This window comes from Canis lupus, chromosome 24 (genome assembly GCF_003254725.2).
Source record: "Canis lupus dingo isolate Sandy chromosome 24, ASM325472v2, whole genome shotgun sequence".
Taxonomy (NCBI): domain Eukaryota; kingdom Metazoa; phylum Chordata; class Mammalia; order Carnivora; family Canidae; genus Canis; species Canis lupus.
Genome location: NC_064266.1, coordinates 5,488,194 through 5,511,625, shown reverse-complemented (window position 1 = coordinate 5,511,625; position 23,432 = coordinate 5,488,194). Strand labels below are relative to the sequence as shown.

General features: G+C 54.9%; 1 protein-coding gene across 14 annotated transcripts in view; it reads right to left on the bottom strand.

The window, feature by feature from the left end:
- RRBP1 (ribosome binding protein 1) overlaps positions 1-23,432 on the bottom strand; it is a 65,403-nt gene that overhangs the window by 10,238 nt on the left and 31,733 nt on the right. For all 14 annotated transcript variants that reach the window (XM_049100568.1, XM_049100567.1, XM_049100576.1 and 11 more), the window contains 8 exons: positions 15,334-15,482; positions 14,098-14,220; positions 10,365-10,517; positions 9,413-9,531; positions 6,844-6,997; positions 4,939-5,077; positions 2,863-3,041; positions 2,692-2,717 (listed from right to left, as the gene is read on the bottom strand). In XM_049100568.1, the coding sequence (XP_048956525.1) occupies positions 2,692-2,717; positions 2,863-3,041; positions 4,939-5,077; positions 6,844-6,997; positions 9,413-9,531; positions 10,365-10,517; positions 14,098-14,220; positions 15,334-15,482 (1,042 nt within the window). The remainder of the gene's footprint in view (positions 1-2,691; positions 2,718-2,862; positions 3,042-4,938; positions 5,078-6,843; positions 6,998-9,412; positions 9,532-10,364; positions 10,518-14,097; positions 14,221-15,333; positions 15,483-23,432) is intronic.

Here is a 23,432-nt window from a genome sequence, read left to right as displayed (position 1 = left end):
TGCTGCCCGGACACTTACCCAGAGCCATTCAGCTGGGGCCAATCCCCTCCCCTGCCCTCAACCTCCTCACAGGGCACAAGCTGTCGGGAACCACCCTTGCCCCATATTCTCCACTCATTCCAAGGACCGGGGGCCTGGATGCAGACCCAAAAGGCCACCAGAGTTCTACCTGTGACGCCGGCTGCTGGGACTGCAGAGGTCAGAGCAGCCACAGTGGCCAGGGCAGGGATATACCCCAGACAGTTAGCACTCAGGTTTTGGGGATGCTTTTTCTTCCAGTGAACTGAACCCTGTCACCTGTTCAACCTGGTCCTGCTCTGTGCTCACAGACCATGTCAGCTGACATGACTCCCTGTGGCCACACTGGGTCCTCCACAGACATAGTCTAGGCCTTCTCAGAGGACTACTGAGCTGGACAACTCATGTGGCGCTGTCACCTGCACACCCAACAAAACTCTGGATGCCACTGCCCTCGGCAGCTCACGACAGACCACTGGCTCTCCACTGTGGGTACAGCAGAACCATCCTTCATCCAAATCTAACTCTATTATGACCCAAAGGCCCCTCCCTCAGGTCTCTGCCCAGGTTCTGGGGAATCAGACCCACATGACCCCCCAGACATCATGGCATGGGAGAGAGCTCAGTCCCATCTTTTTTGTGTTTCTCTCCACATTCAAGAGCCTGGTGGGTGGCTTTAATCACCCTCATCATCCAGAAAGTGAGAGGTTGACACTACTAGAGCTGGACTAGCCATTCCGAGGAACACATTTCAAATAGACGTTTTAATATGTTAGGTTCTGCATTAAACTTTAGGACAGGGAAGGTCCCAGGAACTCGTGCAATCTAAAGTGATTAACTTAGACTTGAAATCAGGAAAGAAGTCCCTGCCCAAGGATGTGCCCACGAGGTGGGGCTGCCTCAGGGAGTCACTAACAGCCAGATAAAGACCTGCAGATCTGTTTGTTTTCATGGGCCAGCCATGGTCGAAAATGTTTTGAAATCCACAATTCTAACGCATCCTGGGGCTGAACAAAAAAAAAAAAACAATTTAAGTGCGGGTTGAGCATGCCAGCTGCCCCACGCACCCTTACTTGGGAGTGGCCTGCCACCATGGCACTGTCTCGCCTTGTTATTCCAAAACCAGCTTTCGTAAAGGCCTTGAATCAGTTGTTGACTCCTTGGGTGTTGGTTTCAGGGCCAAGGAGCCTTGACCCCACCCTTAAAGCTGTGCTGGGATCCCTCACAACTTTGCCTGCAAGCCTCCTGCACCACAGAAGAGCCTGTGGTAAACCAGCCCATGAGCAAACACAAAACAAGATTCTGAGGAGGAAGAGGAAGAAGCAGGCAGATGGCAAGGACACGCTTACCATCACCTCCTTGGTGGCCACTGCCTGAGTTCTAGAACATCTGGGTTGGATCACTCATCTCCACCCAGAATAGGATGGCCAGACCTTGACACAATTTTCTGATAAATTCAGAAGGACATTTCAAAAACCAATTTGTGTCAAACACATCTGCATGGTGCAAAAAATCAGAATTAGCCATATTTGCAATGTGACTTAAGTACTCTACATGTTTGCTGTGTGGTCCAAAAATCTGATCTCAAAATACAGGAGCAGAAACGAAAAACCCACAAAAAATGAAAAACCCTAATCAAACACATTCTCTCCACTCCAACAAATGCCACGAGAAACGAAGTCCACCTGAGCTTTCTGCAAAGCACCACGCAGGAGAAGGGACAAGGAGGGTTTGGTTCTGGGTCTCCCACAAGGCATCTTAGGCTCTCTGGCTTCTTTCCTCAGCCCCCAAATGCAGAGCCTGAGGCTAAGAAAGAAACTCGGGCTATGGCCTGAGGAGGCACAGGGGAGGTGACTCACTGGCAGCAGCCAAGAGAACTGGCCAGAACAAGGGAAACTTGTGAGCTGACGGTCTGGGACATGTATGACCACTGCATGGGGATGAAGGGCGCCCTTCACACCTCCCTGCCACGTGGCTACCCTGTGGAGCCCTGGCCACGGCAGCTGGGAGCCACTTCCCAAGTCTGCTCAGGGATGCACGTTCCAGAGGTGACGGCCCAAGGACTCAGAGCCCCCTAACCCAAGCCAGCCTGCCCAGGTGTCAGCCCCAGTCTTAGCAACAGCAAACCAACAGTCCCCTGAGCACAGCCTGGTGGTGGGCCACCAACACCGAGAAAACATGGTCCGCCAGCAGTGAAGCTACCTCGTGGACAATCCTGTGACTTAGCTCTGGATGGCACAGACCTCACCAATCTGTGTTAAAAAAATAGTGACCCCGCCAGGTTCTCCATCTGGATGTGTAACCATGGCTGCTACTTGATTTATGACCCCAGTCCCTAAAAACCCTTGCCTGGGAGACTCTCTTGACTAGCTAGTCCTTCATCTGAGACATGAATGGAGGGACAGACAGGGGGAGGTAGGTCCAGAACCCCCGGCTGAGGCATCCGCCACTCTCTACACAGATAAGTCTCGCTCCTCAGGAGGAGGCATGGAGCTCTTTGCAAGGATGCCTTCTTTGCTGCCCAGGTCTGTTCCCTGGCCTCAGAGCCACTGGGGGGAGCAGGGAAAGGTAAGGGCCTCTGAAGGGGCTCCTCCCCGGGGGTCTGTGTGCCCCGCGGAAAGCCCTAGCCTGGGGTCCTGGCCGCCCTGTGCTGAGGGTTCCGTTTCCTCTTACCGGGCCTGATGCTCCGCTCGGCTGGCCTGAAACGAGAGACAGACAGCGCCATGGTCACCATAAGACTGGCCCCTTGTGGCAACTAGTCAGGACAGGGCCCATCCACTCTCAGCCCTCTCTAATCGGCAGGATAGACTCAGTGGCCTTCCCCCACCCCGTCTGCAGGCTGACCTGGGCATCCTGGGTGTCCCGGGCCTGGCCCGCCTCCAGCAGGGCCTCGATGGACCGGATTCTCTCCATGAGCTGTGAGTTCTCGGCCCTGGCCTCCTTGAGCTGCCCATGGAGACCACTCAGCTCCTCAGACTTGCTTTTCACCTCCGCCTCGGAGGACTGAAGTTTGCTGTGCAGCTCTGAGGAAACAGGCAGCAAGGGTGGGTAGGGGCAGGTCACACTAGGATGGACACCCCCACCACCTCCTCTCTGCATGCAGCACCCAGGGCTCCCTCCCCTGCCTCCCATGTGCCTAGGCTGGTAAGACATACTTGTGACCACGGGGGCATCTTACTAGCTGACAGACAAAGTCACGCTGGCTTTGCTCTCCAGGACATATTAAGGTAGAATGAGATGCCTTCAGATCCCTCATGGGAGAATACTGGAAATCCAAAAAGGATTCCAGGTGCAGTTGCTAAACATCTGTTCTCTGGGGTGCGGGCCTGTACCAGCTGAGTTCTGCCTAGGCAAATGGAAGCCAGCACTCTCGCCAACCACCCCAGGCTCCTGGTCTGGCTGCTCCACTCCCCCGACACCCCCACTTCCCAGGCCAACCAGGCCGACAGATTCCACATCTACCAGCACCCCTGTGGCCAGCACCCCTGCGGCCACTTGGGCCCAGCCTGTTGCCTTTAGACAGAATGACTGGTAAAGCTTCAGCCCTGGCTCCCGGGCCACTCCTGCTCCTCTGGTCCCTTCTCCACCCAGCACCAAAGCATCCAGAAGTCCAATGGGCTCATGCCATCCCCGTCCTAGATGCCCTGAATGCTCCCACCACACACACACAGCACCCCAACCTCACAGGGAGGGTGACCTGGGCCCTGCCCATCTGGTCCCACACTGACCAACTGCCTTCTTGCTCCAATCATGCTTGTTGACTTTATGCATCTGTGTCTTATACAGGCCAAGTTCAACTTCATTCCCATTCTCAGGGACATTGTGCTGGCCATCTCTTCCTCTTTCTGGTCTTTATGAGACCAGCACCTTCCCGTCATCCAGACTTGGCCTGAACATTCCCTCTGCCTTGGAGAGGCCTTCCTGACCACTCAATCTAAAGCCACACCTGGCCTATTAGAGCAGAGGGCAGCAAACTAGGACCAAGGCCCATCCCTGGCCCCACTATCTGTTTCCCTAAGTAAAGCTTTACTGGAACACGGCCAGGTGTGTTTGTTTATACATCGTCTAGGGCTGCTTTCGCTTTAGGGCAGCAGAACTGAGCAGTTATGACAGACCCCATGCACGGCTCTTCAGAGAAACCGCAATGAGCCCTGCTTTAGGTTATGCTGGCTATTCGAAGTCTGTAGAACACAGGGCTACATGACTAGTTGATGCACAGCCATCTACATATGTCTGTCTCTCCAGCTGCCACAGCTTCACTCCTGGCCAAGCACTGGGTGCCACGGCCGTGCTCAGCCTCTGGCAGTCACTTAGAAAATATTTGTGAGCAAGTGACTATGGAGCTGTCGCTAGCCCTGTCTGCCCTATTTCTCCAGGGGCCCTTGACACACCCCTACTTTGCCACGCTCTTCTGATTGTGAAGGTGACCTGTAGGCCTAGGGAGGCCACAGGCTCCCCCTTTGGAACTTGGCCTCTTAGGCCTGGCTGAGTGAGCCAGAAAAGCCAGAAAGGTCCAGAAGGAGTCCCCTGAGAAGGTCAGCAAAGGCCTCTGGAGGTGCTGCAGCTCACCCAGAACCACTCCAGGTTGGGCCCCACAGCAAGGGTGGCTCCAGCTGGTGGCACCTTCCATACCCTAACGCCCAAGCCCAGCCCGCAAATTCTGCCCCTTGCATCCATCCTCATAAACTCCACCCTGGCACCTAGTCCTGGTGGCTCTGCCCCCACCCGTGTCCAGGCTTTACCTGGCCGGGTGTGATCCCCACCTCCCGACTCGGTGAGGGGCAGAGTCAGGGATGCCATGCTGTCCTCACTCGCCAACAGGGCTGGCCTGTTTTATAGGCTCTGGCCTGGCAGCAGGGCCAGGGTGCTGTGTAGACCCACGTCTGGCACACACCCGCGGGCCCTCTGGGAGCCCCTTACCAGCCATCTGCTGCTGCTGCTCCTGGGCCTTCTCGGCATCCGCCCGCAGGCTGGCATGGCTGGTCTGGGAGCGGCATAGCTCCCGGCTGACCTCGTCCAGGCGCTTCTGCAGGGCCTCCTCACTCTCCTTGTGAGATGCCTGGGGACCGGGCAGAGGCAAGAGGGCCGTGAGGAGGCTGGAGGGAGGCCGGACCCTCAGCTGGCTCTGAGGTCACAGACACAGAGAGCTCTTCACATCCTGCCACCTGCCCCCCAACAACTGTTATAAAACGCCCCTGGATTTCTGAAGTCAGTTCACCCACAGCAAAACTCTGGGAGGCCACACCCACTCTGGCCCCTGAAAAGGGAGTTCTCGGGCAGAGGCCTCAAGTGAAGAAGCCTGGTTGCTAAAAAGCAGCAGCCCCCTTTTGAATTCAGTGTGACACACAGAGATGCTTCCTACAACCTAAACTTCCAGTCTAACTCAGACTTCCTACATGGGCCCTTTTAAGGTTCACATTTGTTGAGCTTTTTCCGTGCAGAGCCCTATTCTAGGCATCGTGTGGGTATCGGAATGGTTAATGCCCAGCCAGGCCATGACTCGGGTACTATGGTCATGGCCATGTGATGGATGGGGACACTGAGGCTCTGAAATCCCCAGCAGACACCAGGGATGCCTCACTGTTAACCCCAGGACAGCAGAGGAAGCAGCCACATGCCCTGCCTTCCCTCACCACCTGTGGGTGGCTACTCCCAGAAGCTCTGGCATCAGAAGGGAGACAGGACTCTCAGTGGCCCCAGGCTGGGATGGGAGCCCAAGGCCTGGGAGGACAGAAGATGCTCAGAGTTTGGGGCTTACTGGTGAGAGCCCCGGTCCCTTAGAAATGGCACAACATAATGGTCAAAGCTGGGGGCCAGAGTGGAGGTCCCAGCCCCAGAAGCAGCAGAAATACCCAGAAACCTTTGAAACATAATATGGCCAGGCCCAGGCCAGTGGTTCTGATCTCACTGGTATGGGCAGACCTGCTTCACATGAAAGTCAGTACATACCAAATTATCCCTCTCAGTTCCACCCAAACAATCTAAACTGTGTTCCTTTTTGATCCCCTGCAAAACTCAAACATCACCATATCTGCCATGTGCTACCTTCCGTAAGATAGCCCACTGCCCCACGCAGTGCAGCCTAACCTCAGTGACTGAGCTGAAAAGAGCCCTGCAGACCCCCAGCATTCCTAAATGCCCAGCAGGCAAGACATCAAGGCTCCCCCATCCCAGGCATCCTGCCCCCAAACTGGCCAGCTGGGGGATCTGGAAGCCATGAGGCCAACAGGCAGCAGAGCCCTGAGGCTGAGGCCATCCTGGTTGTCACTCAGGGTACTCTGGGGGAGAACGGCCAGTCTCCTGGGAAGGTTGAGAGCTTCCAGACCACATCCAGAGGCTGAAAAGGAAGAACATCTGCCCAGCCTTGAGGCCAGAGACTGGTACCCCAGGTGGTGGCAAACATGGGAGGTGAAACAGCTCTGGGGCTAGACCCAAGGGCTCACTTCCCGCCTCCATGTGAACTTCAGACTAGTTAGTTACTTAACCTCTCTGAGCCTCAGGTTTCCTTACGAGTACCTATAGACAGTAACAGCACCCACCTGACTGGGTGACAATAAGAATTAGCTGAGTTAATGCTTGCAAAGCACTGAGGACGATGCTTACCACACTGAAAGCACCCATCCCACGTGAACTGTCCATCACTGTTACTAAGGAGGTCCAGGCTGAAGGTTCCAGCCCCAGCAGGCCCAGGTGACCTGCTGTCAAAATCTTGGCTGTTAAGGATGACCCCAGGTGGCCGAGCAAGCTCTGCTCTGTCCCTTCTCTGCAAAGGGGCTTGGTGGGCGGAGTGAATGGGGCACCTAGGTGGCGGCTACCCTGACTCACTTGCAGCTGTAGGACCTGCTTCTCCAAGGCGGCTGTTTTGGTCTCCAGGGCCTTTCGCTGCTGCTCCTCCTGCCGCGCAGCCTCTGATTTCTCCACCAGCTCCTTGCTGACCTTGCTGAGCTCCTGCCGGAGCTTGGCCAGCTCGGTGTTCTGCCTGCAAGACAGTCACCAGCCCCCAACTGACAGACTGAAGCAGCCTCGTGTCAGCTCTCACCGGCTACAAGAGCTGCCCCTGGGTGATGGGGAATGGCGGTCAAGCCTTCCCTCCAGGGCACCTACTCTTTCACAAGTGGTTGCCCAAGCCCTGAAGTCTCTTGAACTGTCAGTCATGTTGAGCTCTATGCGTGTTGGTGAAGATGTTCTTTTATCAGCATGGTATACACACCATATAGAGCCAGAGCAAAATGTGCACTACAGTGTCCCCTGGGAGCCCTGCCCAGAAACAGCTAGAAATTCAGAGAAAAGGCAAGACACCTTTTTCCTCCCTGCTGATCTAGGACCAGACATGCTCCAGATGCAAGTTGACTTGGCCATGGTACCCTCTAGGTGTGGGGCAGGGAGGGGGTCAGCAGCCAGCTGGATCCATGCACCCCAGTTGTCCGGATGACTGCACCACAGCTAGGCCAAGAGGCCACCGGAAGTGGGGGGATTGAGGCACTTTACAAAATGGACCGTTCAACACTGTGCAATCAACACTGTGCAAAAACTGGATCTCAGGACTGGTAACAAGTCCGGAAGTGAAGGAAGAAAACGTGATAAAAAGAAAAAGAAAGGCAAGTGAAAACCTGCCTTCCCCAGGGTGAGGAGCTGGTCGGCACACCAGCCCCCTTCACTAGGACTAGGACACCTCTACAAGGCAGGACTGCCAAGGGACAGTACGAGGCAAGACAGAGGGGACAGACAAGACTGCCCACAGCCCCGCAAGGTGGCAGCAGACCAGGTGGAGGCAAGAAACCCAGCCAAGAGCAGCTGTGCTCTGCTGGCTGAGGGGTAGGTGGGCCCTACCTCTCTGCACTCGGCTTTTCCTGGCTGTACCAGGGTGGCCGTCCCAAAGCCCTCTGCAGGGTAGGTAGCTCAAGCACCCGAAGGCCAAGATTCAAGATGGGAGGGCTTCCATGAAAGGCTGGACTCCAGCACCGTGGGACGGAGGTGGGAGGCTAGGTGGGTGGCTCCTTGGGACTGCTCTGGAGCCCTGGGAATGCCAGCCCTGGCCTGGGAACGCCACCCCACGGGTGTGGGGGTGTGGGGCAGACCTTCCACAAAGGGAGCCAGAGGCTGCACCTTAGCGTCACAGGTCTAAAGGCTTTACCACTTTCCCCAGGAGGCTGCAGTGGATTCCACATGAGAGGGGAAGCCAAAGCGTTCCTCCCACCCCCATGTTCACCTTCTGCTTGTAGCTGCTAAGGAGACCACAGCTACCAAACCCCTAGTCTGCTGACAGACCAGGCTGGGGATGAAGATGTGCACTTAGACACACCCAGGGAGGATCTCCAGACAGAAAAGACCAGCCTGGGAGAGGAGGCCTTTAGATCACACTCTGCCCTGGGGGAAGCCCCCGCCCCCCACAAAACCAGACACAGGGACACAGACTCCCCTTCCTGGCCCAGCTCCTGGGCTGACGACACTCTCCCCACCTGACGTGCAGCTAAAGGACAGAGGATACCAGCATCCTCTCCCTTTATCAGTGTTTTTGGCCAAAAAGGGTGCTCTGGGGATGATACGGAAGCCCACAAAGTCCTTTCAGGATGCTTCAGGCCCAGAAGGCAAGAAAGTGTGAATCAAAAGGAAACACAGTGGGGCTTCATCTGGGCTGGCCTGTTGTGATTGTAATGCTCAAGTCAGGAAGTCAGAGGAAAGCTGCCCCGCCCTTTACTCAGTGAGGTCACTGCAGCCTTCTGGGGTCAGCCCACTCTCTGGACTCCACTGAACAGGTCAGGCCATGTGCTGTAATGCAGTACTTAATACCAGTGCATCCGAGGACAAACGTCCCTTCCAGCACAGAGACCCCGTCCCCAAGGGAGAATCCAAGGGCTCAGGCTACAGTGGGTCCCTGCATCACCATCAAACTCTGAACCGGGACAATCTGCAAGCCCCTGATATTCTGGGCTACCTTCAGAAGTTTTTAAAAGCCTCAAATCAGGATGTGGTGAGGATGGACGTGGAAGAAGTATGTGCTCCTCAGGAGGGCCAGATGCCAGCACCAGCCAGCACCCAAGGAGCGTGTGGACAAGTGGGCACTGGGCCCGGGCAGGCTGGGGCTCACCAGCTCTCCCTGGGGCCTTGACCACATGTGAGGATGTCAGCTGTGCATCGGAAGGCCTGGCTACTCAGAAGCACACGGCAGCGTGGAGTGTCGGGCCAGAGCCCTCAGTGGGGACAGAATGCAAATGCACAGCCAGCTCCACGCACTCACCTGTGGGGCCCATGCCAGGCTGCCACGCCAGCCCCACATCTCATAAGAAACTAGAATGCACCTTCAAAGCCTCAAGGGAGGCTAGGGGACCCCTCCTGAGCTCCAGAGCCCCAACAAGGTGCCCTCGTGGTGTCTGAATGGGGCTGCTGAGCTTACTTGCTCTCCACCTGGCTCGTGGCCTGGTTCAAGGCATCCCTCAGGATGGAATTTTCCTGCTGCAGACGGGCCAGCTGTGTGTTGGGGCCGTTCTCCAACTGCTCCTGAAGGGTCCGGATCTGAAAAGTCAGTGAAGGGCCATCAGAGTGCCACTCGGCCTCACAGGGAGCTGGCTTCGGAAGTGAGGCCAGTGAGGTCCCAGCTCACAAACAAACGCGCCAAGGGCGTCACCCTCTCCACACAGGGTAAGGAGGACACCCCTTAGAAAGGCACAGCTCCAGCATCAGAGGCAGGGTGATCTCCCCCACCCCTGAGCCTCGCTGTTTACAGCCTCCAGGCAGCAAGCGCTTGGCCTGAGCCGCAGACCCACTCCATGCATTCTGCCTCTGATGTCACCAGGTTAACTACTCTGACACTGAGCATGCAGCCACAAGCCACAGCCTACAACTGTCCCGAGGAAGGCTGGCTTCCTGCCCTCAGATTTCCTGTGGTGCGTCCTGAGCCACACAGTGGGGAGGAGGCCATGGCCCAGCACAAGCAGAGCACCACTCACAAGGCCCAGTGGCTCCAGGTGGCCCCACTGGCCTCGGGCAGCTCAGGCCGCTGGTTCTACAGGTTCCTCCCAGCCTCAAGCAGAGAAAGAAGAGCCAGCTGGCATGACCATGGAGTCACATGGAGGCTGGGAACTGACTCGCCGGCACCCAGGAGACAGGACGTGGCGCTGCCCACTTGGGACCAGGATGTTTTCGAAAAGCGCTCTTTAGAGTCTATTTTATAGCTTCCTGGTTGTTGACCTTTAAACACACCCATGGTGGTCTGGCTGGCAACATCTGGCCAGATGAAAGGGCCCCTCCCTCTAAACCAAACCAGACTCTGAACACAACCCCCTGCCCCATGGGCACCCCCCCACACACCCCAGGCCCTATGACAGTGCTCCCCACTGGCAGCTTACCTTGCCCTGCAGCTGCTGCACCTCCTTCACATGCTCCCGGTAGCTGGCTTGCATGCGCGCCTGCACGGCTGTGATCTCCTGCTCCCGGGCCACCAGCTGCTTCTTCACCTTGGCCTCCCCCGCTGCTGCCTTAGCCTTTTCTGCTGCCAGCTCCTAGGAGAAAATGAAGGCAGGACCAACGTCATCACATCCCAGATGTCACCTGGGGCTGGGAGCTTAAGACCCCTTCTCCTGAGTTCCCAGAGAGACCAAGCCAGCCATGGCAGAGAATCAGCATGAGACAGGGGTCCCCAGAAAAGCCTACTGGCCTGACCAGTAGGGGCCTCCATGGCAGGCCTTAACCATGTGGAGATAGCAGACACAGAAGGAACCGAGTAAACATGTCACTGTCTTGTGCTCTCCGGCATCCCTGACTCAGCCCTGCTAGAGTTATAACACCATGGCGAGGCTGGGGCCCTGACATCCAGGCCCTGGGATGCCCTACTTGAGAATCTGTATCAGGACAGCAGAGGCTGTGAGCCTTGATGACTGGGGTGGGGACACAGACAATGCCCATCCCAGCATGACTAGGGGGTTGGCCCCACTCCTGGAGGGGCTGGGTCTCTGGCACAGCTGCTCTGGTCCTCCCTGCAGTCTAGGGAACATCTGCTCTGGTCAGTATCAGATGCCCATGATGAACACAAGATGCTGGGTCTGGGAACCTGATCCAGGCAAAGGCAGAGCATAGGGTGGGAAGAGCTGTCATGGGAGAGCGGCTGGCTGGGGTCTGTGTCATTCCTGAAAGATGGCAATGGCTGGAAGCCACAGGAAGCAGAGAGTGACACCTGGAAGGATGATGCAAAGAGGCTCCTGGGGTGGGGGTGCTCTCTGCCCAGAGGGCCTCTGTCCCAGACTGGCAACTGGTGTGGGCCGAGCTGGCCTGTGTGACCACAATGACCAAGTGTCTCACAAGACTCCAGGCCCTGTCCCATCCCTATCCTGGGCAGGAGACTAGAGAATTGGGAAATTCTCTTGCTCTCCAAGACAAGGCTGCCAGGGAGACCTATCCCAAAGGGCCAGTGTATCCCCCCTGGCTGGGACAAGAGCAATCAGAGAGTATGAGAGAAGCTAGGCTGATGAGGGGGGGGCCTCTGGGTACCAGAGTTGCTGTGTGTGCTTGGCCTTCCCTGAGACCACCCGGGACCCATTGGCCTCACCATTTACACCATCATCTTCAGGCTCCACTCAGGGTGAGAGCCCATAGGAGTATGAGGGCCACACTAAGGGACACACTTCATTGATTATCTATAGGAACGAGAGAGGTGGCCAACAGTGTGCATCCACTCTGACACAAGCGGGCATCTCACTCTCAGTTCTCTTGGTAAGATGAGGGTCATGATCCCTATTTTAAAGCAGACCTCACTGATCCATGGGGGAGATACATCATCCAAGGCTGGGAAGGCTTCCTCTGAACTGTGTGCTGGCCCTAGGCCTCAGCGGCCACTCATGAACAAGCAGCCTGCTGGGCTGAGCCAAGCAAGGTGGCCAGAATCACAGGGGACAGAATCACAAGGACACATGATTTCAGTGATGACCTCCGTGGCGCAGGGAGAAGAAAGCGAGGCTGTGGAAGGTTTCTCGAAGGAGGGAGGCCAAAGGAGTCTTCAAGCATAAGGAGAAAATGTCAGCCAGCTATGCAGGGAAAGGCATTTGAGGGTAAGGAGGCGAGGCCCAGGGATGGCAATGAAGGGCCAGCGTGTTGAGGGAGCTGAGGGGTGCAGACTCCAGTCTAAGGATTAGGAGCTACTGGCATTGCTTACAGAGGGCCTTCACAGGACCACGTTAGCACCTGGGAGCACAAGAGAGCCTCCTCAGGCTGCAGGGAGGAGGGTGTGGTCAGGGGAGGGGGGCCTGGATGCCTCGGAGTGAGATGGGTAATGCACACCAAGGGTGTGTCCCTGTGTGTCTCACAGAGCCCTGCAGCTTGCAGATAGGGAGACACTACCAGGCGAGAGCTGGAACGCATCTGGACGTGGGGAGGGCATCTGTAGGTGGGCTGCCAATGTGGTTTTGGAAATCTTGTCAAGGGGCCACCACTGAGCAAGAGCCGTAAGCGTCCAGCATGAGGGGCAGCATCCAAGGGGCCTCCTGCAGGGTCTGCTCCCCCCAGGCCCCTGGTGCCCTGCCCATGGTGGTCGCAGACCCCAGCAATGGAGAAGACACAGGCCACCGGGACTGGCAGAGGCTGCACTCACTCATCACACCTCCAGCCCACCCTAAATTCATGGGGGCAGGTACAAGCAACTAGCCAGACAGCCACATGGCCTGGCAGCTGTGGGAATACTCGCTCCCACTTCCTCCCACTGGAACTTTATTTGGGGCGGGGTGGGGATAAGGGGAGGTCAATGAATCTCACAGGGATTTTTCAGTTTGTCCGGAAACAGGGTACAGAAGGATGGCTCCCCGAAACCACAGACTTAACCAACGGTGTGCTGGCTGGCTGGCCCTCAGGGTGGGAGGGCTGGGATTTCCGTGGTATAAATACTCATGGCCCAGGGCACGCTACCGGCCCAGGCAGAGAGGCTGCACAGCCAGCTCCTGGGAGCAGGGCGAGTGGCTCCAGCCATCCTGCATTTACCCAACAAAGGAAGAAGGCTACACATGGACAGTCTTGACAGAGATGATTGATGGGGTCCACTGGGCAGAAGGTTCCCGAGCTCTAAGGAAGGCCACAGAGACCTGTCTTTTTCTTTTCTCCTGGGTAGAGCATTAACCATGAGTTACCATCCAAAGGCCCATCCTCTGCTCTTGCCATTTCCACCACACAAACTTCACTATTTGGCTCGGGGCCGCATCCCTCCAACTGAGGTTAGAAACTCAGCCTACCTGGTTTCTGACTATTCTCAAACAAGCAGATAGAGGTGGCCCAAGGAAGGGCTGTAGCCCAGACCCCCAGTCCTAGGTCATCTCCCTGGGCCTGCTGCCTGGACAGAAGAGGCAGGTAAGCAGAGGGAGGGTGAGAGCAAGCCACAGAATTTTGCTGAAAAAGACAGCTTTCAAATTGGGTATAACCAGCCCCATAGTGCTCTCCCCAGGAGAGAGGGAAGGAAAAAGGCCAGGGAGTTCTGACAGGGGTGGTGGGGGGAAGGGGGGGGCCTTTGTGCCATGTATCCTGACACATCCTGAGTGATGCCCCCCAGCTCACTGTGGCAGCTTGGACCCGTGACTATCATTTATGAAGCGCAAATGTTATGTGGACAGCAAGCCTTCAGCTGATATGAAGGAGCCAGCCGTTTCCTTGCAGGTCTGCTCCACAGACATCAGAGAAGGGAGAAAAGCAGCTCCTCCACTGCCGTCCCCTGCCTTCCCTTCCCCATGAAGTTTTGCTCCAATTCTCAACAAATCTACCTTGGATCCACAGGGCCCAACCTCCTTTCAGGGTACATACCCTAAAACGATGGCCCATCACCTACTGAAGGCCCCAATCCCCAAGTTCACATCCCCGTGTTCTTAGGTAGTCATGGGAGGGAGCCCCCACCCCCTAGAGCTCTACAGGGGCCACTAAAGGCGAACCAGTCCCAGGTCGGCAGCTCCCAGACAGCGAGGCCTTCCACAGCCACAGACCTACCACCGTGAAAGCCAGGTACAAGCCCGCAGGCCCGACTGAGCAAGGAGCCCAGGCAGGAAGGCCAGCCCATGATCCTGGGGCAGCACTGGCACGGCCCGCTCATGGCCGGGCAGGCGCACAGCCTACCTTATTCACCTCCCTCAGTTTGCTCTTCGCAACAGCCGCGTCCTCCTGCTCTGTGGCCAGCAGCTTCTCCTTCTCTTCTAGCTGGCGCTTCAGAATCGCCACGGGGTCACCCTTCTGAGTAGCCTAGGAGTGCCCACAGAGCAGTGTTAACAGCTTGCTCCAGAAACCAGACCCAGACGCATGACCAGACAGCAGTGAGGCAGGGCTTCTAGATGACTCCACACACTTCTGGGGAAACGCACCCCTGCTCAGCCACCGTCTCCTCAAGGAGAGAGGCCCAGACTCACCGCAGGCCGCCATCCCCAGAGTAGACCTCCCCTCCCAAGATCTCCACACTTCAGCTTGCAGCCTGCAGGCTTCTCACAGCAGCTAAGGGGTGGGCACCGAGCTGGAAATGATGACTAATTGCCCGTCAGTGGGGTAGGAAGGGGCCCTGGCCGCCATTGGTCCAAGTTAGTGGGAAACACCACGCTCTTAAAAACTACCCCAGATATCCAAAGCTTTTGGTCTAAACAGTTCCCGTGTACAGTGGGCCTAGAGGCATGGCAGCCCGGGTGACTTGTTTGACGTGCCACACCTCAGCGAGGGCCAGGACGGAAGTAAACCCCACTGGCCTCAGGGCAGGAGTCACTGGCCTGGCTCTCAGGACACCTGCCAACATCACCTACCACAAGGGTGCCACAAAACTCTTCAGCAAAATTACCTACAGCTCTGACTCTGGATAAGGAACAAGCATGTGCCATGCAGCATCTCCTAGGGACAGCTCTTTCACCATACGCACCAGAGGACAGGTGCCAGCCTCTGAACTGGCCCCCAGTGGCAGGGACATCAGAGAAAGGTGCTCCCGAGACTGTCACAGGGCTCCCTACCATGAGCGTGTCCCTACAACCTTCTGTCCTGCACACAAGCCAGCTGGACCTCAGCTCCCACGTTCACCCTCAGGCTCATGTGACATAGAGCGCAGCCCTGGCCTGTAATGGCCTTCCTGCTTCTGGGTCTGAGGCAGAGGGTGAGGCTGAGGCATACGCAGGGTGATTCACGCAGCCTGTGCCTGAGAGGGGCTGACAGGGTTCTGCCCAGAGAGGCAAGTGGAGGCTGTTATATGAACTCTGTGTGGCTTGGCAAGCTGTTCATGGCCAGCCCAATGGGATCACTCAGGGGTGACTGGGGGCCCAGGACCACATAAGTACTGCAACTCACTGGCCCCAAGGGGAAAGCAGGGAGGGTTGGGCCCACCTTATGCCAGGTGTCTTGAATGACACCAGCCTTCTCGGACAGGATCTCAATGAGCCGCTGGGCCTCACCCTCGTTGAATACCATGCTTCCAACTGTGGAGACCAGCGTCTTGTAGGGGAGGTAGAGAGGGCTGTCAGAGTCTGGAGGCCCTGTGCAGGGAGAGAGAAGGAGCAGGGACTTAGCCTCAGATCTCAGCAACCAAGCGGGTCATGCCTCGAAGCAGCGGGGACCAGGCCGAGTCGAGGACCGTCCAGCTGTCTGGGCTATGCAGGCCAAGTGCACAGCCTGCCTGGGAACCCTGGGCTCTTTCAGAGTGCTGGGAAATGGACAGATGACAGATCCCTGCACAACCCTCCCAACTGCCCAAAGAGAGCAGAGGAGGCAAGGTCCCCGAAAATAAAGAAAGGCTATTTTCCTGGGTTGGAGGAGGTGTACCCTCCCCCCATGTATCATCAAAATGAGAACTAAGCAAGGCACACTTTCCCCAAAGGTGCTTTTCTCTTTCCTTCTTTTTCCAGCAAAGTGTTTGGTCCAGTTCTCACCCTGCATGGTCCAGCAAGTTTCACCGCCTGCCATGACCAAGCCCTACGGCCCCAGGGCCCTGCATGAACACAGACCTCACAGCCGCAACCCCATGGTCATGAGAGAAGGATGGAAAGCAAAGACTCGCATCTCTCAGGCGGCACCTCAGTGGTCCCAGGGACCAAAGGCTCTTCCCACACATCCGGGCTCAAACATAATTTTTTCGGCTTCTCGAAGCCTCAGGCCGGTTTTAGGAGGGGAGGCTGGGCTGGGTTCTTTCACAATGGGCCTGCCTGATTGTCCGTGTCCGTGAGTGACTTCCTGAAGGGCACAGAGTCAGGTACCAACAGCCACCTGTCACTTTTGCAGTGCTCCTGATGCCCCCTTGCCCTCCCCCCCATACACACACACACTCACACAGGGCACTCACACTCACTGTGCAGGCTCTCCTGCAGCCTTGAGGACAGGACAGGGGGAACCAAGGGGCCCCAGCTGGCAACAAATACCCCTGAAATGCCCGGGGAATTCCTCGTGTTGAGGCCCAGCTTTTCCCCATGGCCCAGTGACTGGGAGGAGGGGGAGGGGGGTGGGAGGGGTGGGGGTGGTGGGCAGAGACAAGCAACAGAAGGGCAACAGGCCTGCCTGCCCAGGCACCTCCAGCAACACCAAGCTCCCAGAGGACAATGAATGGGGGAGGTTTCCATGGCAACCCTAAAGTCTCTGGCCTGTCATAATATTTTCACTGACTAGTCACAATATTTTCATCGCAAGTCAAAGCACTTAGCATTGATACCTTAATGGGGGAATGTGGGACGTGGGCGAGTGGGTTGCTATGAGCACCTTCTCTGGAGAATTCCTTACCTTGGTGAAGCCGGGGAGAGTAAAAACCACCACCCTGAAAGTCCTAAGAGCTCAAAGGTGTCATGAAAGTGAAGTGGAGGTGGGTCCACGCTCCCTTCTGCCTTTCCTCTTTTCACTGAGATACATATGTAAAATGATTTTAATGGCAAACTTAAATGCACCAGGAAAAGCATTCTGAATACAGCTGAGCCAAAAACAAAGCAAAAACCCACTGTTGAGTTCACTACTGCAAGAAAACCCCACCGTTGACAGGCCCCCTGCTTCTCCCCCTCAGCCTGTTAGATGCTCACTGCCAAGGTTTTCCAGAAGAGGCACGTCCACTCTTTCAAAGATATAGCCAGAGTAGGACTGGGCAGGACAGCCTCTCTGAAGCCGACCACCACACAGTCTCCCCTCCTGACTTGGGCAAGGTGTACTGTGCGCCCCGATATGCGGGCCACCAGCCACGCGTGGCTCCCGGGCACTTGAAATGCAGCTAGCACGAACCCACGTGTACGACAGGTACGAGTAAACCCCAGATTTTGAAGGTTCGGTGTGGAAAAAATAAAAAATAGAATGTAAACTGTAATAATTTTCTGTATTGACTGCATGTTGAAATAATACTTGGGGTAAACTGGGTTAAAAAAATATATCACTAAAATGAATTCTCTTGTTTGCCTTTTCTCGTGTGGCCATTAGGAAAGTCTCAATTACATGTATAGCTCACACATGCGGCTCACACTGTATTTTCCCCCCCAAAGCAGGCCCCCCTGAACCCCTGTTGGCCATGTCCCTACAGAGGCCTCACACTGATCATGGGCTCAGGCCTCTCTTGAAGTCCCACCTAGAAGGATGGTCCATAATTCCTTTCTTCTAGGTCCCAATAGTCCCTACTGCACCACTGGGCAGGAGAGGGGACATCTAAATAATGGAGCTACATTTTCTTTGGAGCTCTTTTTCCTCACAGACATACCCAGTGGTCTCGACAGACTGCATGCCCTCCTGGAGGGCCAGGGAGACGGACCCTAACACACTCTGTCTGTAGAATGTTTCCAAGAGTATCCTGTGCCATTCACCTTTATGCAAACTTTCTAATTATATTAAATGTCATTAGATATTTTAGTGAACCAAGTAAGGAAAACTTGAACAAGTGGAACAATCTAAAATTACATACAGCAAAATTGAACTCCCACCCCCCTGCCCAATCTCCCCACAGAAACTTCCATGGCCTTCTCTGTGTTCATATGAACACCATCTTTTAAATTTTATTTAGAGAGCCAAAACTTTATAATTTTTAATTAGCTCTTTTAGGAAGAATGGGGCTGTCTTTATTCTCCCCCAAATCAGGGGAAGTAAAAATGAAAGAAAAAAGTACTCAGAAGTATAAACCAGAACTTCTGGACCCCGTGTGAACTGCATTTACTTCTGCGTTTCAAGATCCTCTCACCAAACCAGTGGCACTAAGTTTACTTCGATGCCTGTTCCTGGGAGATGGACACACTGACTCCCACCAATAAGTAACATGCCCACAGGACCTAACACGGGCTGGCATGTTACACATCTTCAGCAAATACTCGAAGATGAGAAATAATCCTTGGTATTGTTAAACCTTAAGGCACTAAAATGAATTTGTCAAAGACCAACATCTCATCTGTTAAGCCACCGACTTGATAAAGACCACGAGGCAGTGAATTCTAGGGAGGTCAGCTCACTGGCAGCCTGCTCCCACAGCCCGTGCTTTGCCCAACTTGGTGAGTCCAAAATACCAGGAACGGGTGAGCAGGAAGGCCTGGAGGAAGAAGGATGTAGCAGGAAAGCAGAGTGGAGAGACAGGACCAGGGTTTCACTGCTCTGGAGTAATCCTGACCCGTCTGGCAGGGGACCCAGTTAACACCCCCAGGGGCTGGGCCCCGCAAGGCTGCACAGGTCTGCCTCGGGGGGGCGGGGGGGGGGGAGGTCCAGCCTCCTTGGAGTGTTCCTTCACTTCTAGGGGACGGCTTCCATGGGGTCTGGGCCAGAACTCTCAGAGGTGTAGACTTGCCAGGGGGAGCCGGAAATAAGATTTTTATGTGTCATCTCCTGACCTTTAGTGCTGACAGTGAATTCAATGAAAAGTAAATAAATCAAACCACTGTGGGCTTGAACAAACACACATGTGGGCTATGTCTGACCTGCAGGTCACCTCTGTCCTTGGGCAATGGGGAACTAAGGTCAGAACAAGGCCCCTGAGCCAGGTGGCCTGGGCTCAATTTCCAGCTCAGCACCTGCCTACCTGGGCATCCTTGGCCTTGGTTTCCTCATCTATGAAATGGGGGTAATAATCAATTGTTCCTCTCTCACAGCTTCACTGGAAAGATGAAATCCCAACACGCCTGGAACAATGCCTGGCCCAAAAAGCACCGCAAAGTCAACCAACAGAGCCACCTTCAAGCCCCAGTCACAGGAGGGGCTCATGGGGGCTAAAGCGACTCTGCCCTTCCTCCCATTCCCACCAAAGGAACAGGGAAGTCACACAAAGGTGGTGCCCAGGAGCCAGCCCTGCAGATAGAGCAGCAGAGCCCACAGACACTGCCTTGCACCCTGGTCTGCACCGTCATGAGGCTGAAGGGGCAACATGTCTGTAAAGCAGGGACATACTGTGATGGGAGATGGCCCTCTGCTCCCAGGGCCCCCAGCCAAGGAGCATGCAGCACCGGATAATGTGCTTAATGCCTCATATTCCAAAACCAGGTGCCTTTCTGTGACCACGCTGGGAGGTCCAGTCACCTAAAATTAAACTCATCTTGCAAAAAGGCACTTAGGAATTCCTTTCTCACTGTCAACTTTGGAGTCCTCTGGGGAGAGTTTTCTCTTTGCCTAACTACCAGCACCCCCAGCAGCCAGGTCTCAGTGTTGGGACCCAGTGCTATGGGCAGCAGCCCCTCCGCTCTCCCCATTACTGGCACGCTCCCGCACAGCTCACATCTTGCCAACTTGACCAATAGGGTGGTGCCAACAGCTGCTCATCAATGGGAGGTGATTATGGCTTGGGCCCTGCAACAGCCCATCACAGGGATCCCGCTTAACGCCAGGAGCTGGTGTATGCAGGTGCCCGGTGGCCTGGCCCAGGGCAGGCAGGTCCCAACGGCCTCCATCTACAAAGTAGCTCACGCTGGGTACCTGGCAGTCAGTCCCTGGAAAGGTAAGTTGGAGGTGGAACTGCCAGCTAAGAGGCAGAGGAGACATGGGCCACATGGCAACCATGCAGCAGATCCGTACAAAGGGAACCTGCGGAGGGCATGCTGCCAAGGAAGCAACCGTGGCAGCAGTGCCAAGAAAAGATTTCAAAGCAAGGGATGCTTCAGCCAGGCACTGCTGGGTGAGGAGAAAGCGAGGGTGGCGGGGAAAGGAGGGCAGCGAGGACAGGCAGTGAGGCTTGGAAGGGCCTCACTATTCCAAGCAGAGAGAAGCAAGACTAGAGTAAGTCCATGTCTTCACACGCCCCAGGGATCTGGATTCTATCTCACAGGCAAGGAGCAACGCCAGTAGGAGAAAGGTCTGCAACTGGAGAATGCTATTTCAGGACACCTGGGGACAAGACTGGAGACAGAGGCAGATGAGGGAAGAGCCCAGGGCCAAGCACCAGGCCTAAGGGCACCAAGAAAGCTGAGCTGGGGGCAGAGGCCCGGGTGTCAATCCAGGGACTCTGGCAGTGGAGCTGCCACAGGCATGAGGTCTTGAGGGCTGGGGGAGAACTCCAATAGCAAAAGCACTTATTTGTTCAGGAAACATCCCAACCAGTTCTTCAAGCTTGTCTCAGACACACAGAGGCAGGCCCAAAGGCTGCTGCATCCTGACCCTGCATGAGTGCCATCCCAACAGTGGAGGCCAGGGGACCCTGTGTGGCTCCCACAAGAGGAAGCCAGACCCCAACCAGGGAGACTTCCAGGCCCTGACATCCTCAGTCACCTGAGCCAAACTTGGGTCGGAGGCCCCAGGGTCCAGGAAGGGCTCCCCTGTGCCTCCTTGAAGGCTACCACTGCACAAGCAATCATCTGATTTAGAGAGGAGCCCGACTCCTGCTGGCCCCAAGCCCAGAAGGCACCTCCACCACCGCCCCCCTTCTATGCCCCACCACAATCAGAGAAGCCAGCAGGCATATCTGTTTCTCGAGACATAGAACTAGCCAGTATCTCTGCCAGACTCCCCACTGGCTTCACACTGGGGGAAAGAGGCCACAGAGGGTCCTCCTGAGTTTGCGGGAAAGCAGCCTCCCATGGCCCTGGATGGATGATTCCCTGAATGCATCAGAGGTGGCAGCTGCAGCTCACAAGCAGCTCGCACACAGCCAACCTAAGCTCAGCTCAGGCTGCAAAGCCTGCCACTGCCCAGGGGCTGCTGTGCCCTTCCGATCCGATAAAAGCCCTGGAGGAGCAGCCACACGGGACCCCTGAGTGCCACAGACACAAACATCTGGTGTTTTAACTGCATGGAGCAAAGTACAAATAATATTAAGAGCAGCTCGATTTGGAGCCTTTGAATCAGGCCTTCTCCTTTGGAGAAAAAAGTAATCTGTCAGCAAATCGGGAGGTTGTGCATTTCATAACATTAGTCTCATGGAATTTAAAAATCCGTAATAGATTAAATGACTTTTTCTCATAACTTTTCCCCCAAAATTTCAACAAAATCAAGTTTATATCTAGAAAGAAAAAAAAAAGAAAAAAAGAAAAGCATCACAGTATTTCTTAAAGAAAGACAACCACTGTAGGACCTCCAGGCAAGATCCTTCTGTAGGCTTCCTCAGGCATGTAGCTGGTCCAAGGAGAACATGCCTTACTTAAATGACAATCAAGATTTTAGCTTGTGCCTGCAGAAAAGACAAGATCTGTGCACCTGTGGGTTTCCTGACCACTGCTGCCTGCGGCCAGCAACAGGAGGCCCAGTGCCACCATGTTTTTAAGATGACTGAATGGAGAGTTCTGGAAGAATGTCATCCAGCAGCTTCTCTAAGACATGGCAGTGCCATACTGATTTGGCTCCTTCCCTAGGGGATGCCTCTGTTCTTTCAAAAAAGAAAAGTTGAGTTTGAAGAACTTACACAGAAAGTGAATAAAGGCTCAAATGCCCAACAGAGATTTCAGAGCTTGAAACCTGGAAAAATGAAATTTGAAAGAAAAGAGCATCAAACCTAATCTCAATACACACCTGTGTGTTCCTCAGCTCTAAGCGGCTGAAGAGCAGCTGCTGAGGTGGGCTGGGCCTAGCCTGAGGGGGGCTGTGGGGGACCAAGGCTTGAGGTGCTGGTCCCTGACACTACCTGCTGTCCATGTGACTTCTGGGAAGTCTGTTTCAAAACAGAGCTGGGCTTTGGTTTCTGCTTTTGCAAAAGCAGGTAAACATACAAATCCAGGGATCCCTGGGTGGCGCAGCAGTTTAGCGCCTGCCTTTGGCCCAGGGCGCGATCCTGGAGATCCGGGATCGAATCCCACGTCGGGCTCCCGGTGCATGGGGCCTGCTTCTCCCTCTGCCTGTGTCTCTGCCTCTCTCTCTCTCTCACTGTGTGCCTATCATAAATAAATAAAAATTTAAAAAAACAAAAACAAAAAAAAACATACAAATCCACATTATAGACCTATGAGGGAATAAATGCATGGAAAGGAGCTTCATAAACCACACGCCTAATAAAACGTCTGGTTGAGAATAGTGTCACATTCCTAGTAATGGCCCAGCAAGCATACAGTGCAAGAAGGTCAATGTGGGGCGATGGGGTGGTATGAAGGAAGGGGTGTCACTGTTGTCAAGTCACATGGTTTCAGATTAGGGCCCCTGCTAAACTACAGACCCCTTCAGCAAAGTTTCCCTAAGTCTGAAAATTCTTCCCTATCTTCCCTGACCTCTGGTGATCCCTGCTTCATTATTTTACAGAACACGATCCTGTTTGTGCATTTTCACCTGCTCTGGCAGAAGGAGTGGTGGTGCAGGGGGCCTTGCACCATATGAAGCTGAGTGGCCCCCCAGGATCCTGGCAGGTTCACAGATGTGGGAGCTACTAACTTTCCATCTCAGCTCACTGGGCAACCAAGGGCTGGGATGTGCCTGAGAAGAACTGGCCACTGTCCTTCTTGAGTCAGTCCCCCTAAAGGAGCAGACACTCCTTTCTGCTGCTCAGAGGAAGCTCAGGGGACCAATGGCCAGGGCTGCGCTGCCTCACAACGGATTCCACTTTGGTACAATGACTGCCTGTTTGACTCACAGACAAATAATGGAGTGTTTTTTTTTTTTTTTTTCACTTAAAAAATACATGTTACCAAAAAACTGGAAAATGCAGAAAGGCCAAGGAAAGACACAAAAATTTACCCATCATTCTGTCTCTCCAGAGGGCCTTTCTCCCACAGAGACTTGTGTGTATCAGTCATTGTTGGGTGTCTGGAAGCGTTTTCTACCTCCTGCAGGTTGGGTGGGATCCCCTGAGCCCTGACTCGATGGCCTTCCGACCATGGAGCAAACAGGCCACAGGCAATGATGGGGGTCTAGTGTGAGGCCAGTGCAAGGAAAAAGGGCCATGCTCGGTGGCAATGGTGCGCATGCCAAGCTTTAGCAGAAGCACAATGGTCTGGAGCATGTGCAAATGGGCCTCCCACATTTCCCAACTCTGTCCTTGGTTTATCTGGAGGCCAGGCCTGCACTGTGCTAATCTGGACTCACTTCCAGGTGCTGGGACAAAAGGGCTCTCCTACACGTGTAACCTCACACAACCG